The 17500-nt window shown below is 38.3% G+C and overlaps 1 protein-coding gene across 1 annotated transcript in view; it reads left to right on the forward strand.

Moving 5' to 3' along the window:
• The window catches only part of Nost (Nostrin), a 424234-nt gene that overhangs the window by 399696 nt on the left and 7038 nt on the right, over window positions 1-17500 (forward strand). The window contains exons 7-13 of the mRNA XM_071595570.1: window positions 572-660; window positions 1095-1230; window positions 4576-4743; window positions 9737-9889; window positions 11133-11285; window positions 12853-12976; window positions 14115-14273. Coding sequence (XP_071451671.1) covers window positions 572-660; window positions 1095-1230; window positions 4576-4743; window positions 9737-9889; window positions 11133-11285; window positions 12853-12976; window positions 14115-14273 — 982 coding nt within the window. The remainder of the gene's footprint in view (window positions 1-571; window positions 661-1094; window positions 1231-4575; window positions 4744-9736; window positions 9890-11132; window positions 11286-12852; window positions 12977-14114; window positions 14274-17500) is intronic.

Below are 17500 nucleotides of genomic sequence, written 5' to 3' on the forward strand. Positions count from 1 at the left end.
GAGTGGAGGGGGAAGTAGAGAATGAAAGGCATGGCGGGAGGAACATGTTGGAATGAAACTAGTCAATCACAGTGAGAATAAGATGATGGGGGTGTTGGATGTGCTTGGAAAATTAAATGTGCAAGAATGAATATGGGACAGGGGTGCCTGTTTGCTATGTTCCAACATGGAGGAGAACTTAAATGGCTCCAAAACTATTTCTACAATTGAAAATAATTACTGTAGAAATATTTGTATTTTTGATGATTAAAATGACCCTTAATAAAAACCCCTGGTTAGTAGTTTTAAGTTTTTGCAAAGTTTGATGAATTTTTGACATACATTTGAACAAAAATTCTAAAAATATTAAAAAATATTAATATTTCTGTTGAGCAGCGGCATGGACCTGGTGATATTTTGCTTGTTGTCAGTATCAAATCTTGAAAAACACTGCAATTACCCAATCACTCCTTGGTGTAATAGGTAATTATTCTGCTATTAAATATGTGAACAAAAATTGTCACTTAATCTGTTTAGCTAACATTCTCCATGTGAATGTGCCAGATTTGTATATTTTATTTTAATTTTGCAGCTGGAGTCCAAGCGAAGGAAGGCAGAGGAAGCAGTTCGGAAGGCAGACGTAGAATATTACACATTCAGTATACGTGCTGAACGGGCAAGGTAGGTTTTACAGGCTGTGCACCTTCAAAATTCTCATTACAATTCAAGATTCCAGACAAGATTCAGTCTAAATTTGTAGAAATTACTTACCCACTAAATTCAGCATATCCCATACCATATCATATCAATGGCTAAAATATTTGGCATATTTATAGCGTAAAAGTTAATTATTTTCTGAATTGTGTGATTACAAAGTTCATTATTTCCTATCTCAGGTCCTCTTTTGTTCCAAATAATAATTATAATTCCAACTTATATCAGATCTCTAGTAAAAAAATAAGTCCCCGAGTGCATAGTCTGCATCAAAGCTATGTGCATAGTTTTAATTGGGTTTTGAGAAACTTGAAAAATGTTGCTGGAATAACAATCACATACCTACATAAAATATGTTGTGCAGGATAAATAATAATGCAAACCATTCAAACACTTTAAAGGCTGGAGTGGGAAACTGCTGTGAACAAAGGCAGCCAGTGCTTTCAATCACTTGAGGAAGAAAGGCTTCAAAATCTGAAGGAATTAGCGACCAGATACCTTTCTCACATTCAAGAAGTAGGACCCAAAAGAGTTCAGGTAATACATCATTATTCTTTGGTATTTGCCAGTGGAGGTCTCTGGGCATTCCATGTCCACTTACATCAAAACAATCCAAAACAGGAAGTATGGTATAACACTCTTGGGAGGCTTTCACAACATTATTACAAGTAATGAAGGTTTTCAGCATGTTTTGTTGCATTGAGTTTTCATTCTTTTGGCAAAATGTCTGAGGAGCTGAAGCCTCCATCTTCAAGTGGAATCATGCAATTGCATAAGAAGCAGGCCAAATAAGATTGTCAACTATCTCTTTGGCCAATGGCAGGCATTTTTGCAGTTTGCTCAGTCAATTTGTTTCTCCATGGGTGTCCAGGGAAAAGTTGATTGCCGTAAAGGGGCAACCATCTTCCCCATTGAAGATCTCAGCACCTTTACTATCTCTGTAGCATGCTGAATTAATTTCACTGTTCTTTTGATAATATTTTAGACTTGTTAATTCAGAATTCAGCAAAAAGTCATTCCTTGCATTGCCTGTAAATTATCGTGACAATTTTTTGTAAAATTCTTACGATTCATTATCCATTATTCTATGGACTCTTTTTTCAAGGTTGTGGGACAAATAAATGTACGCTATTGAAATAAAAGGCTTAAATAATTGAAAATGGGGAAATGGGAAGCCATTGAGTACATAGGGAAACAATAATAATTATTTTACTTGGCCTAGGATTGTTGCACTACAACAATATAGGAGACATCATTAAAAAAATAGAAATTCAAAGCATTCAAATACAAAGAAAATTGAAGAGATGCACAAATGTGCATGTGTGTAAATGCATATATGCACACTTACAGGGTGCGACGCTCATCTCTGTACAAATTTCAATTTGAATTTTCACCATATCGTAGTTCCACTGGAGGTCGCTAAGTAGTTGATTACAGAACCGTGGGGAACACCCAGTGTTACTTCTCTACCAGGAGAAACAAAATTGGAACCATTTCTTGGGAGCTCAACATACTGATGCCGTTCACTTAGATATGATTCAATCCATTTGCAGGATGTGCCTCTCATACCATAATGTTTCAGTTAAGACCAGGGGAGCTGATGATTAATGGAGTCAAAAGCTTTAGTGAAATCAAAAAATAATCCTAAAGTTTCAGTTCTATTATCCAATCCTCAAAGTATTTGATTCACCATGTGGTATGTGGCTATTGTAGTGGACCTTGTTTTTCTAAATCCATGTTGAAATGCAGAGAATATGTTGATATGTTTCAAGATATGATACTAGGCAATGATAGAAAACTATTTCAAATATTTTCCCCAACTGGTTCAGCAGGGATATTGGTCTATAAGAATTCATTGCCTTTGTCTATGTATATTATCACTATTTTGGCTGATTTAAGAGGGCTTGGGAAAATTCCAAATTTTTAGGTGTTCATCAAGTAAGAATAACAACTGATCTTCAATTGTATTAAGTGACCTTTCATGACTATCCCTGGGATGCCATCTAATCCAGCACTAAATTTGTTTGGGAATTTATTGATAATGTTGGTCATTTCCATGGCTGAACAGGGGAATAGATATAATGAATCACATGTGCTAGGAATATGAGAATAATTGGCTGAATTGACTGAAACTGTGGCATTTTGATGGGATGGATATCATTCAGAATGAAAGCCATTTTAGAGTAATTTGGAATAGAATTTGCCAGCGGAGTCATGCAGTTAAAGATCTTGTTGTAAATCATGTATACCATTGGATTCATTAGTAATTTTCCCGATCTCTCTAGATTTATTGTGTGCATTGGCAAGTCTATGGTTGCTGAAAGATTTTTTAGCACACTTCAGGGTTAGGCAATAACTTCTCTTGAGTACTGAATATTCCTGATGGATGGCTGGATTTGATTTAAAGGAAAACAAATTGGAGCACTCGTGGGACTTTAATAGGTCTCAAAAGGGGATCATATTCTGATCAGAGGAGTACCTTTTCTAGTATTTTTTACTTTATTTGGATGTAGACACAGCAGTTATAGAAAGAAGTGTGTAGTGATCTGATAGGTGGGCATAATGGTATTTTTTTGCACAAGTTCAAGGTTGACATTAGTCAATACATTATCTGAAATGGTTTGAGAACTAACGCTCACTCTGGTAGGCTCACTGTTGGTAGCATAGATGTTAAATGGCATTAGTAAATCCTTGAATTCAGTTTTTGCTTTAGAATTGTCCATAAAATTACCGTTGGCATCACCTGTAATTATTATGCAAGAGTCATGGATTGACCTGTGGTTTATTTCCGAGAGTTTCATTAGTTTGGTCAGGAAAACACTAAAGTCGTTCTTAGGTGAACGATACATAGACAGTGCATGAAAGCAGTAGCGTCCATTTTGAAGCAGGCAACACAGCATTCAAATGATTGTTCTTCATTGAGAAATTCGTATGGAAAATAAATTGGAATGTGGGAAAAACATTCAGAAAGCAGAATCAAAACATCACCATTTCTGTGTACAGATTGGCAAAAAGTACCAGCAATAACTTACCGAGGCACATGAAGAGAGTGAAGTTGACTTGCATTTAGCCATTTCAATTGACACAGATCTCATGAGGTTTGTACTCATTTACTAGAACCTCGAGGTCCAGTAATTTATTGGGTATGCACTGAATGTTTGTGTGCAAGAACTTCGAATAAGCAGGTTATCCTTCTAGTGTTGGTTGCAGGCGTGGCTTCAAAAGAGAAAAATTACCCACGAGCACATCTTGGCCAAAAAGAGGGGTAACTGAGGGTTTAGCAAAAATGTTGATGCATGGGTACTGGAAATGATGTGTAATTTCCACGCGTTATCTTAAGTTGTTCAATCACTAAGCCAGTGGAAGTATCAATCTCCAGGATTTCATCTTTCTCATATTTTACCAAATTTTGAACTGTTGTATCGGGGCAAAGTTTCACGCATGGAGATGAGGACGGCGATGAATCTCCAAAAGAGAGCCTTCTTTTGTAGATGTTCCTATTGACTACGACCAGAGTTGGACTACTGACCAGAGGACCTGGGTTCAATTCCCAGGCAAGCGCCTCTGGGCACCTGCAGCTCCACCCAAGCTATGGGATTTTTTGGGTACCAGATCTTCCGGGGAAACTCTGACCGTAACCGGCACAGGGAAAGAAACTGACCCCCCTGCCCTGATGTGTGAATTTCACACGCCTTCGGGCTTAGTACTGGCTAAACTCTACCATCACCTACCAAACCGACCTTCGGGTTGATTACTGTATTGGTGGTTTTTTTTGTGTCAATGAATGCTATTGCAAAATCTTAGAAGAGTTGCTTGTGCACTCGACCATTGCATAGCGTCAAACAAATAGCCGTTTAATGGCACTGCCGCACTTCATTTCAGAGCTCTGATCGGTTGACTGAACCAATTCTTCGGGGATGTGATGTGTCCAGGGACATGGGGGCTGTGGTGGCCATCCGAGGCTCTGGTCAGCCTATTCCAGAACAACTTCTCCCTGATTTTTACTCAGAGCACATCACTTTGGCCATGAACAGGGAAAGGAGGAGACAGGTAAAAGAACATCTTAACATGCCTTGACCTCTGCTAGCCAGAAGGAGTAAATGGGTGTAGGTACCCCTGAATGTTTCCAAGTTGTTAATTTTGAACTAAGCCTCTTATGCATGTTAAATTTATTTGTTGCATGGTTAGAGAGGAGAATTAATTCATGTTTTACTTTTTTTGATGCATCATATTCTTGTTCTAAAAATAAGTTAACCATGCAAAATGAAAAGTATGAAACTTAGGTGATTAATTTATCAAAAAATGATGTTCTTATTGCTGCATTGCACTTTTTGTGTTGCCTTAAAACCGCAGTCTTGTTTGTGACCACAAATTTTTATCGTGGTAGCATGGCAAAGTTTTCAAAAAATCTAAAATTTTGATCATCTGATGTATCAATGGTTACATTTTAAATTTTGTTTTAATTATATTTTGGATGTCCTTACCGCAGTCTTCTATTTCTTTAATATAGTTTGGCTTTTAAATTCATGATGTATTGCTCAAATATGAATTCCTTATATGAATCCACTGTAATATCTTGCTCAAATAATATCCTTAGACGAATTCAGTTCTTTTCTGGATAAACATGTCTTTGTAAAATAATATGCTTTCTCCAACTACTTATGGGTAAAATGTCATTGCCATTAATATGCTACATTGAAATGGGCACACAGGGCTTAAAGGAACAAGTGTTTCCTTTATGTAGGTATCTTTGTATTTTCATTGATGACATTTTGACAAAAACCAATAATAGTCCTCCTTTTTGATGGAAATCCCTCTATTTCCAAGAAATATTCTGATGAAATATCATTGCTGGATAAAGTATACGTTTTCATAAACCCTTCAGATAAATTCAGGAAGGGCAGAAATAAATAAATTTACGAGTTACTTAAGTAAATATATTCATTTAATTACCCCATGGCCAACAGATGTGCGCACTGGCTTTTAGCAGGCGTTGTGAGAGAATTGAATTTTATGATCTTTTCTGTGTAGATCTGTGAAAAGTGACCTAGAAGTGGTGAAACTTGAAGCTAAGGGTGAATACTTTTTTTTCCGTGGGATTTTCCCTATCAAGATCTTGCATTTAAATATTCAATGTGTTAGAAACAAAATTTCTGAATTGGAAATACTGCTAGACGACTATCAACCTGGCTTTCTGTTTTTATGTGAACATTGGCTGTTAAACCAGGAATTACTGCCCTTGAAACTCTCAGGTTACAAAGTTGTTGATATGTTCTGCCGATTCAACTATGAAAATGGTAGTGTCATGTTGCTTTCAAAGGAATTATTTGAGTATCCCGTAAATGTAATTCCCTACAAACTTTGTTAGATGAGTGCAATTTTGAATGCTCTGTGATGACTTTAATTATTATAACAAATTTTCTGTGACCCGTTGTTCTTTATGCAGGTTACCCATGGGAAACTTCCCTTTGTTTTTAGATAAATTTGTCAGTCTTTTAGAAGTAATAATTGCTAGGAATCCCAATGGTATGATAATTATTACTGGTGATCTTAACATTGGCATGTGGGCTAACATAACAGATAAAACTGAATTTTTGAATATTCTTCAATCTTATAACTTGCATGTACATAATAAGGAACCCACTCGCATAACTACACATTCTTCTACCTCACTTGATGTTTTCATTTCTAATTTTGATGGTAATGAAGTAACTACTGGGACAATCCCCTCACATCTTTCTGACCATTACCCCATTGTTGCTACTTTTCTAATGAATGCTAACATTCTTTTGGAGGTTTAGCCTTCTTGATCTTTTTATAGCTCTAACATTTATCATTTTATGAATATCTTGTGGCATGAGGAGTGGCACAATGTGTATAATAATGCCTTTTTTGATGAAAGCTTTGATAATTTTTATACTAAAGTTCTGCAATACTTTAACGTGTCATTGCCTGTTCAGTACAGAAAAAGAACCATGTCTCCTAATAGTAAACCTTGGATAAGTAATAAAATACGTTTCATGGCTCAACATCTTAAACAGCTGGCCATTTCTAGTAAAACTAATTGCGAACTTAAGACTGAATATGCAAAAAAGGAAAAAGCATTACCGTCAAATGCTACAGTCAGCTAAACATTGTTATAATGACCACAGGATCATTAACTCTGATAATAAATCTAGAGAAATCTGGAAAATTATTAATACCTCCAGAAACAAACCCAGGAAGCAGTCTCAAATTCAGATTAATGATTCATAAGGAATTATTATATCAGACTTTTCCAAACTTGCCCGTAACTTTGCTGATCACTTTCAACCTTCTTCTATTGCTAAACAGAACAACTGTCTTAATTTAGAAGCCATTGCTGCTACCCACTCAAAGTCCCTATTTCTCTATCCCCTCACAAAATCTGAACTAAAAAATATAGTGAAGAATCTGGGCACAAAACGAAGCTCTGGTTTTGATGGAATTCCCAGTTACATTATTAAGCAATCTATCGACTTCATCATGCAGCCTCTTCATTTTCTCTTGAATGAATCTTTCCGACTAGGAGTGTTTCCATCTCCTCTGAAGGTGTCAAAAGTCATTCCACTTTATAAAAACAAGGGAGATAGACATGACATTATCTCCTACCGTCCAATTTCTCTGCTGAATTCAGCAAAATATTATAGAAGGCATTCTATATTAGGTTAATATCTTACCAATCTCCTTTCACCATCTAAGCATGGTTTTAGGGAGCATACATCTACATCTTCTGCCAACTATCAGTTAATAACCTTGACTTTACACGCCCTAGATAAAAAAATGGAAGTCGCTGCAATGTTTTTTGATTTCTCAAAAGCTTTTGATTGTGTTGACCACCAATTACTTCTCAAGAAACTCCAAAGGATGGGTATTCGTGGCATACCTAATGCTTGGATTAAATCCTACCTATTTAATAGAATACAACATGTGGTCGTTTCTAAAAATGGTGCATCTTTTGTTTCCCCAAGTAAGGTCCTTAATCGAGGTGTTCCTCAAGGCTCTGTCCTTGGGCTTGTCTTGTTTATTTGTTATATAAATGACCTTGTAAAAAGTTTTCAACATATAAACGGCACTACCCCCTTGTTATATACTGATGACATCAACATTATTCTTGTATCGCCTACTTTTGTTGAATTGATAGTTAAGTGTAAACAGGTTAGTCACACCTTACTCTCTTGGTGTCATAATAATTTCCTAGATTTGAATGTACGAAAGTCTCACCTATATGAATCCATGCTGATTTCCGGGAATTACTGTCGCATAGTTTAGTTGGTAGACAACTGTTTCGCCCCCAGTCCTGGAGGCATCTTCAGGTCGAAGTGATGTGCGTTGTGTTTTGGCCGCTATACATAGGAGACGCTGGCTGGCCGGGAGCTCCCTGAATGGCCCTTTCTTGACGGCAAATGGGAATCAGCCTTTTCCAAGTGGAGGTCAGGGTGTAGCCGTCCTCACGGTTGAAGTTGTATGGATTTTTTTATTATTTCCACCGCTTCTCTGATGAGTCGCGGAAAATATCACCTTTCTCTTGCCAGCACTCTAGTCTGGCCGAACTTTATAGAGTGTCCAGGTTCCGACCACGCATGTTCGGCAATTGCCGAAAGTTGGAACTGTTTTTATCCGTGGCTCTTTAAAAAAAAAAAACAGTTCCAACTTTCGGCAATTGCCGAACATGCGTGGTCGGAACCTGGACACTCTATAAAGTTCGGCCAGACTAGAGTACTGGCAAGAGAAAGGTGATATTTTCCGCGACTCATCAGAGAAGCGGTGGAAATAATAAAAAAATCCATACAACTTCAACCGTGAGGACGGCTACACCCTGACCTCCACTTGGAAAAGGCTGATTCCCATTTGCCGTCAAGAAAGGGCCATTCAGGGAGCTCCCGGCCAGCCAGCGTCTCCTATATACAGCGGCAAAAACACAATGCACATCACTTTGACCTGAGGACGCCTCCAGGACTGGGGGCGAAACAGTTGTCTGCCAACTAAACTATGCGACAGTAATTCCCGGAAATCAGCATGGATTCATCAGATAGAGGGCGCGGAAGCCTAAGGATTAGTCTCATTTAATATATTTTGCAAATAAAAATAAAGCAAGCAAAGTACTTTCTGTTGAAGTTGATGGGAAGGTGATCCCACAGGTATAAAATACCAAATTTTTGGGTTTCCACATCAATTCTCAAATTTCTTGGGATGAACACATAAGTACTTTAACCAGTAAGTTAAGCATGGCCTGCTTTTTAATAAGGTCCATTAGATCCACAGTTTCAGTGGCTGTTCCCTGTGCACTATACTATGGTGAATTTTATTCTCATATAGCCTATAGTTTCCTCTACTGGGGTTCATCATCTAAGGCCTTGGCTATTTTCAGGGTCCAAAAAAGGGCCATTCAGCTAATGAGTTCTGCACAACACAATGCCCCTTGCCGTCCCCTGTTTAAAAAATTAGATGTATTGCCAGTTCCATGCATTTATAATTTCATGTAGTAGTACATACAAAAAGAAATCCGAGTATGTGAAAAATTGTGATACCCACAAATATTCTACGAGGCAGAATGAGCAGCTGCATGTTTTATATGTACGTACAAAAATTACAGGTGCTGGCCCAAATTTGATGGGCCTTCAACTTTATAATAATATATTTAGTTATAATAAACTCCCAGCTGAGATTAAGGCCTAAATAAGTGTGGCTGCATTTAAAGTCAATCTACTTAGATTCGTAAAATGAAAAATGTTTTATTCCATTGCTGAATTTCTTGATTATGCCTGAAATATGTCTTGTATCCACGAATGTATTTCATCACTTTCCCCTGACGTGTCTTATATAAAGTGTAACAGTTGTAACTACTTGTTTGCTGGACAAATAAAATGTATTGTTATTATTGAAAGATGATCCCTCTGCCATATAAGGGCTAGTTAAAGCTATTCATAATTTTAGAAAATCAGTGCCAATGCTACAGGAGATTATTCATCTATTGATCTTTGTCTTTCGAAAGAGTCAGTGTTCTATTATTTTTGATTTTCAGAATTTGGTTAAATTGCTGCAGCTGATAAGGAGTGATGTGGAGCGAGAAAGAAGAGGAAAGCAGGGGGTGGAGAACCTTGCTAGGGCTTTGCAGCAAACGCCCACTTTTGGAAGCCAGGATTCGCAACAAAATGTCACCGAAAAATTGCATCACGTAAGACAAGTTTGGCTGTTGTTGAATAATTGCCATCCAAACGGTAGTCATAAATGCTATTTTATTGGGCAATGGAATAGCAGCCTCTTATTTAGAAGCCTCTCATAGCTTTAATTTGAGTTGGTCTTTAAGTCATCAGTTGTAAAACAAGTTTACTGCTCTTTCTCACCGAGCTCCAATGCAAATAATGTGTCAAGCAAACAAAGCAAGAATTTTTTGCATCCTGGATATTAGTAATTTCTTCTTGCTTACTGATCCATTGACCCTCCATAAACATCCTGTTCCCTTGGGGCATTGTAATATCTTCCCTTGATACAGGGTTATTTGCCTACTTTTTGTGTTTGGATTCCCTTCTTCTCTCCCTTTATCTTCAATAAAGTTAGTCTCAGTGACACTTTTCTAATCTTGTCAAATAAAAATGCATGACACCGGATCAAAATGAGAGTTATTCTCCTCAACAGAGGGGGACACTTGACCCTTTGCCCACGACGAGAACAGAGAGCTGTGGCCTATTATGATTTGTCTAATAACCCCAGTCATGAAGTATGATTCTGGCATGTAGCAATTATCATTTATTCTTATGCTGTGCAATCTCTTGCCATCTTGCTATTGCTGATCCACACACGCTTGATTAGTGATGGCTCTGAAGACCATTTGCACCACTTGTGGCAATGGAACCTCAGTAATTGCCCCAAAGTTTGGATTGGGAGATGAGGGTAGACCACTTCATGATGTCATAACACTGAGCTTGAACATATTCAGTTTAAGGACTAGTTAGTTCCTTTCCTATCGCTGCATATGCTTCTATTAAGGGTCTGTTTTCCTGGAAAATCACATAGCTTGTTGTAGGCAGCCAAGGGCATCATCTGAAATAGAACCTGGGTCATCCATTCAGCGGTGAAATTCATTGCTAACTCATCTACATGGCTATCCAAAATTGCAATAATGTCCATTGGTCATTTGAGTTTATGATTTGCAGCTATGATGTTAATTGGAAAGTGTATCATAAATTTAATTCATTATTTTCTGAATCCATGGTGAATCAAGAAATCACTGTATTAATATTGATTAAATAATATTTGATAGTTTAATAGTTTGTGCTCTGTATTTGAAATTTCTTCAGAAATGATTCCACTTAACCTTCCAGCTTTGATAACATTTTGGAGGCATTCCAGTCGCCCTCACCCCCATTGCTATTATTACCATGACTGCTGCTGCTAAACCTCTCCCTTTCCCTCTACAGATGTGTTCAATGCTGACTTATCTCGAGGCGGCAAGGTACAAAGTGCAAGGTGCCCTCGCTGAATTAGATGGCCGGCAGAGGGCCCCACATCCATTGGCACCGCACATCACTGTTACGCGAGATCGTCAAGGGCTGCAGCAGAGTGTTCTCAAGGTATTGTTGGGGTGATGTTTCACTTGCCCAAAGACCGCAGCATTGGTCAAACGCATGATAGAGAGCGCACAAAGTATTAGTATGTAGAAATGTATGAAGATGGAACAGACGTGAAGAAAGTATGCACAGTGCAAATAAACACACTGGGGTTATATTCTTAGTATTGCTAAAAAGAAACACTCAACCGCAGTTTCTTGTACATACAGGGTTGTTTGACCATGACTGTGAATTTAGTCCACAAATTTCTTTTTTTCCATTGGTTTATTGCATAATCTAAGAAGTCCTCTATTTTAATTGTCAGGATGCCAAAATGGGTCTTCAGTGAAGGGGTGGCTGGTGGCTTCTTACTTCAGTCATCTAACTTATAGAGTCATGGGATCTTCGTAACGTGCAGAGTTACATGAAATGACATTTTATATACATATTTGCTAATGTTTCTCGCAGTATGCAGAAATTTGATTTATTTGACATTAATCCATCAGACTTTCAGCAATGATATAACAATCACAAACACCCTAGCCCTAGATGAAGAAAAACGCTCCTAGGTGTGAGTTCTGCCCGCGACCTCTGGGTTGAATCATATTTTTTTGATAATTTTTATGATAAATTATGCAAAATATAAAGTTGTTTGACATTTTTCTCCTCTGTCAACTTCTTTGTGTGTTTTATGAGGTTGTAATGTAAATGTTGATGAGGTGCCAAGGGTGCACTCTGATTTCCTTTGAGCACAAGTTGATGTCCATGTGACCACCTTGATTCTCTCATGTCTGCTGCATGCCTCTGAGATATAACGATGCTGCCCCGGAGGGAGCATACTTGCTCACGCCTCTCATCCCCACCAAGCCTTCCTCAGAGTACCTCAGCTGAGTTACGCCGCAATCTGTTTAGCAGGTGCTCCAATGTGCTCAATCAGAGCCTTCTCTTGTTTCCTCAGCTCCCACTCTTGGCACATTGCTGCCACTGGCATGGTTGACTATACGCGAAACTTTTGCTTTTTCTGATTTAACATTCTCTGTTACATTAGAAACATTTTTGCTAAGCATATTGTGTTTGTGTAAATTGTTTTTCTTGGGACTCAGGGCCCTTCATCTTTCACGGACTTTGAATACTCTTAAATGAGTTAATTAGCAGTTTCCATTCCTGGCCAAAGTCTTGCCTTCTACACCGCATAGCGGCATGCCATGCTTTCTCTGGAATGTCTTTAGCCACCCTCTTGTATAATCACATGAGCTGTTCAAGTTCATTGTGAATAAAATATTTTAGCCTGCCCCTTAAACCTATCCTTCGATTGATTGGAATTGAAACAGATGCACATTCTACGTTAATCATTGCTTGGTCCTTCTTGCATACTTCTTTTGCTTATCATCCCTTTTTTATGACCCATTCAGTATTAAACAACATTTTTACCCATTTGAGTCATAAAGTCAAATATGACTGACGATCGACTGCAGTATGTCACTCTTTGCTGATGTATAGGCCTATGGAAGGAAAAGTATTCTCCAGCCTCCACTGATGAAATAATCTCTGGAAAAATTTGCAATGGCTAATTTTTTAAATTTTATTCTAGGTTCCTCCTTGGGTGTGGCAACAAGGTGGCACACCTCTGGAACAACTCTCAGCTGGAGACTCACCCGACTGGACAGATCGAGGCAAAGCTGATGGGAACTCCGTTCAGCCTGACAGTGATTTTGGTAAGGAAACCACAAATATCCCAAGACGATGATTAGTGTACTGCTGATGTTCAAGAGACTCTAGGTGTAAATCCCTAGAGACAATTAAGGAGTATTATTTATAATATTTTACTATCTCAGTACTTGGTTGATCAATTTTAGTGGTATCTTTAAAACTGTTGGCATGGATTCAGGCCTCAATGAATTTTTTAACATATTAAAAGCAGTTCACATTGAATCCCTTCTGTAGTTCTACTATGAAAGGGAAAACAGTTCGACCATTTTCATATTCATCTGCAAATCATTGAAGAATTTCCTGCAAAATTTTGAGTATTTGGAGATCATTTTCAAGTATTGATTTACTTTTCTATAGTTTCTTTTTCAATTGTCATTATCATACACCATCTATGTTGAAAGCTATAGGAATATTATTTTGTTTTTGTGTAAAATATAGAAATATAACGTTGAGGCAATTGTTGAACTCCCCAACCAAGGGGAGTTGAAGAGAAGAGAGAGAGTGTCTCTCTCACAGATATTGGCCACTGCTATTATTATCTTGTCTTGTTTATCTTATTGGGTCTAGAATCGCAACCCAGTTATCTGAAATAGAAATTAATTTCCCCATTTTCCATCCCAATTGTTTTTAATCATTCATCACTACTTTTGAGGCCTAATATTTACTTAGATTTCAATAGGAAACACACAGATGATAGTAGTAGTAGGACAGACAATCACATAAATAAATCCCTGAAAAATTTCTTCGCTCATGATTCTTGGCTACATTGTACTAATTACCAAATTAGATGTGATTAATTGGAGAGTGATAAACGTTTGAGATGCAGCACAACAGAGGAACAAAAGGTAGCAACAACACAACCTCATTTTGAAAAGGTCGTTCTTGGACCACTGCCTGACATTTCAAATTGTGCTAAAATATCTGCAATTAATATCATTAAGCTTCAAAACTGTCATGTTTTCAGTGAATTTTGACAAAAATAAATGTGTGTATACTAAGGAAATATTAACTCTCTTAATATAAGCTGAAAAGTGTCAGGGTAGTGTTTCCTAGAACCTGAATGATGAACTTCAACAGTGAAGACTTTATATTCCCGATTGGATTAATTTTGGGTGCTATTCATATTGCTCTGTTGTCTTTCAGATGAGTTCTCAAGCCAAGGAAGTGATAAAGAATACCAGAGTAGTATTGCTTATCCAGTCATCTCTGAAAATAGTGACACTGCTGCACCATCTGTTGGCAAATGCAGAGCTCTGTATGATTATGCTCCAAATCTTTATGATGAGTTGAAACTAAGACCAGGTGAGTGATAATGCGATGATTGTTTCACCTAGAACAGATATGAAGTTAGAAAATATTTCTGCAGTTAAAGATGACAATAAGGTGATATGTAGAACAATGAGGCTTTGGTTCCCTTCTCTTGGAGCCTCACAGTCTTTTCCCAGGGTCTTTTCCACTTTTCAAAAACAATAGGCCGAGCCCTTTCTATCAGAATTGCCATCTATGCCTCATCGCATTCCCTTTTATCTCATCAGCATCAAGAATATTGTGCTACAGTTGCAAAGAACTTCCTCCAAGCAACAGGCAATGGCCCAGGTTTTCTAAAATTGTCATAACTGGAGTCAAGGGTCTATGGCTAAGACCCTGAGACAAAATCCCAGCCTTCCCAACAATTGGTTGATTAGATGAAGGGGAATGCGACTAGGCAGCTGATGAGCATTCATAAATTCAAAAGTACCTGGTTTTAGGTCTTCCATCATCCTGCTCTTACTGCCCTGTGGTGATGTAACAGTAAATCTTTTCTTTTAATTTGAGTCTGAATCAGGCACAATGCTTGTCAGCAGAATCTAAGGAATTTTTGGAGCTACCAGGTGTATTTAAATCACAGAATTTTCATTCAAGGTCATATAATAAAAGTCAAAAGCTGTGAAAGGCAAAATATATATTAATACTATTAGGTAATCTACCAGTTAAGGTAGTATATATGTATATATATATGTATATGTGTATGTGTGTATATATATATATATATATATATATATATATATATATATATATATATATATATATGTATGTATGTATATATATATATATTTTTCTTTAAGGTAATCTACCGGTTAAGGTAGGTTTTTCGATGGACACAACTACCAAACAAATATTTTGTTACTACTAACAAAACACAACCCTAAATTCTACTCTACACCAGGTCCCTCTTCATCTCTGAGTACTTTCTTCCGCCCTTCATCCCGTCCAACATCCCTATCCTGTTCCTTCCCTTTCCTCTTTTGCCCAACATTCTACCCTCTATCACAGTCTTCAACATCCCACTGCCGGTCAACATCCCCTTCATCCACTTTTCCTGCCTCCATAGGATTGCTCCCAACAAACCCCTCTCTTCGCCCACCATACCAAGTACTTCCTCATTTGTTTTCTTCTCTGTCCATTTCACCTTCTCCATTCCTCTCCACACCCACATTTCAAAAGCCTCCAGTCTACGTCTATCCTCCTGCTTCAATGACCACGTTTCCGCGCCGTACATAGCTACGCTCCATATCAAAGTTTTTACGAGTCTTTTCTTAACATCCTTACTCAAAGTCCCCGTCATCAACTCCCTCCTCCTCGTGAAAGCCTCTTTGCCTAGCGCAATTCTTCTCCTGACGTCCCTACTACTTTGACCGTGTTGGTCCAAAACACTACCGAGATACGTAAACTGTTCTACCTGCTCTAGTTTTTGCCCTCCTATTTTAATGTTAAGCTTGCCCTTTTTCTTTCTAGAAAATCGCATAACCTTTGTTTTATTAATGTTGATTCTCTTCCCATACCTGTCGCACTGAATTTAAAATTCACTCAGCAATGCTTGCCGCCCCTTGGCTGACTGACAAACTAAAGCTTGGTCATCAGCAAACCTAACTTATTTTACGAATTCCCTGCCCACTTTCATTCCTACCTCTAGTTCTTCCCATGCCTCTTTGATCATTTCCTCTGCATACAGGTTGAACAGCAACGGTGATAATGGGCAACCCTGCCTTACACCCCTTTCTAACACTGCCCATCCTGACTCCCCGTTTCCCACCCGCACCTGAGCAGTCTGAGACATGTACAGGTTGCGGATTAGCCTCCTTTCCCTCCAATCTATTCCTATTTTCTGCAATATACTCATTAGTTTTTCCCAATTCACTCTATCAAACGCTTTTTCGAAATCTACGAAACAGGCAAATACCTCCTGGTTGTGTTCTATATTCCTCTCGATTAATAATCTCATTACTGCAATGGCATCACGCGTACCTCTCCCCTTCCTAAACCCAAACTGATCATCCCCTAAGTAATCATTTGCCCTACTCTCTATCCTTTTGTTTATGATCCTGAGAACAACTTTAGCTGCGTGGGATATCAAACTAATTGTCCTATAGTCCTCACATGACGTGGCCTTTACCTTTTTCGGAATCGGAACTAAAACTGCTCTCAAAAAGTCTTCCGGCCAGATTCCGTCCTCATAAATGCTACGGATCAGCCCAAATAGCCTCTTCCTCCCACATTTTCCTAAGCATTTTAAAAGTTCCACGGGAATGTTATCTACCCCCACGGCCTTATTTAGTTTCATCTCCCTTAATGCCCTTTCTATCTCATTGTCTAGTATGCCTGGACCTAAGCTGTCTTCCTCTACGTCATTTTCTTTTTCAATGTCTAACTGTGTTGGTCTGAGTTCTTTACTATACAGTTCTTCTATATACTCCTTCCATCTCTCTTGGATCTTTCCTGCGTCAACTATTACCGTACCTGCCTTATCTCTAACTATTAGCATAGCTCTTCCTTTCTTACTTCCTGATAACGATTTAACTTTGCTGTACAGCGCACCGATTTCACCCTTCCTCTGGAGACTTTCCATATCCTCGCACTGCGTCTTCCACCATGCCTCTTTCGCTTTATTTGTTGCCCGCCTCAATTTATTGTTCAATTCTTTGTACTTCATTTTGCCTAATTCTGTATTTATATTCTTCCATTTTCGCCGCTCATCCATCTTTGTAATCATCTCATCCGTGATCCATGGTTTCCTAGTCCTTTTAGCGTTCACGGTTCCAATAGTGTCTTTTGCGGCTTTAGACAACCCTTTTTTGATCATTTCCCATTTTTCTTCGATAGTAATAAGCCCTTTACCATCCTCCATGATATTCTCTACCGCCTGTTTGTATTCCTTCCTTTTCAACCCATTTAATGCTTCTACATTCCATTTTCTAACTCGCCGCCCCTGCCTTATCTTTTTGAAACGTACGCTACATTTCATAACAACTAAATTGTGGTCTGAGTCCGCATCCGCTCCCGGAAAGCTGTGGGAATTTATCACACTATTCCTAAACCTGTGTCTAACCAGGATATAATCTAGCTGATATCTTCCTGAGTCACCTGGCATTTTCCATGTATACCTGCGTCTTTTGTGGTGTCTAAACCAAGAGTTGGTGATGACTAACCCCTGTCTCCTGCAGAACTCAACTGCTTTCTCCCCGCGGTCATTCCTCGTGCCCAAACCGTAG

This window comes from Hetaerina americana, unplaced genomic scaffold (genome assembly GCF_022747635.1).
Source record: "Hetaerina americana unplaced genomic scaffold, ioHetAmer1.1.p SCAF_7, whole genome shotgun sequence".
NCBI classification, from domain to species: Eukaryota; Metazoa; Arthropoda; class Insecta; order Odonata; family Calopterygidae; genus Hetaerina; species Hetaerina americana.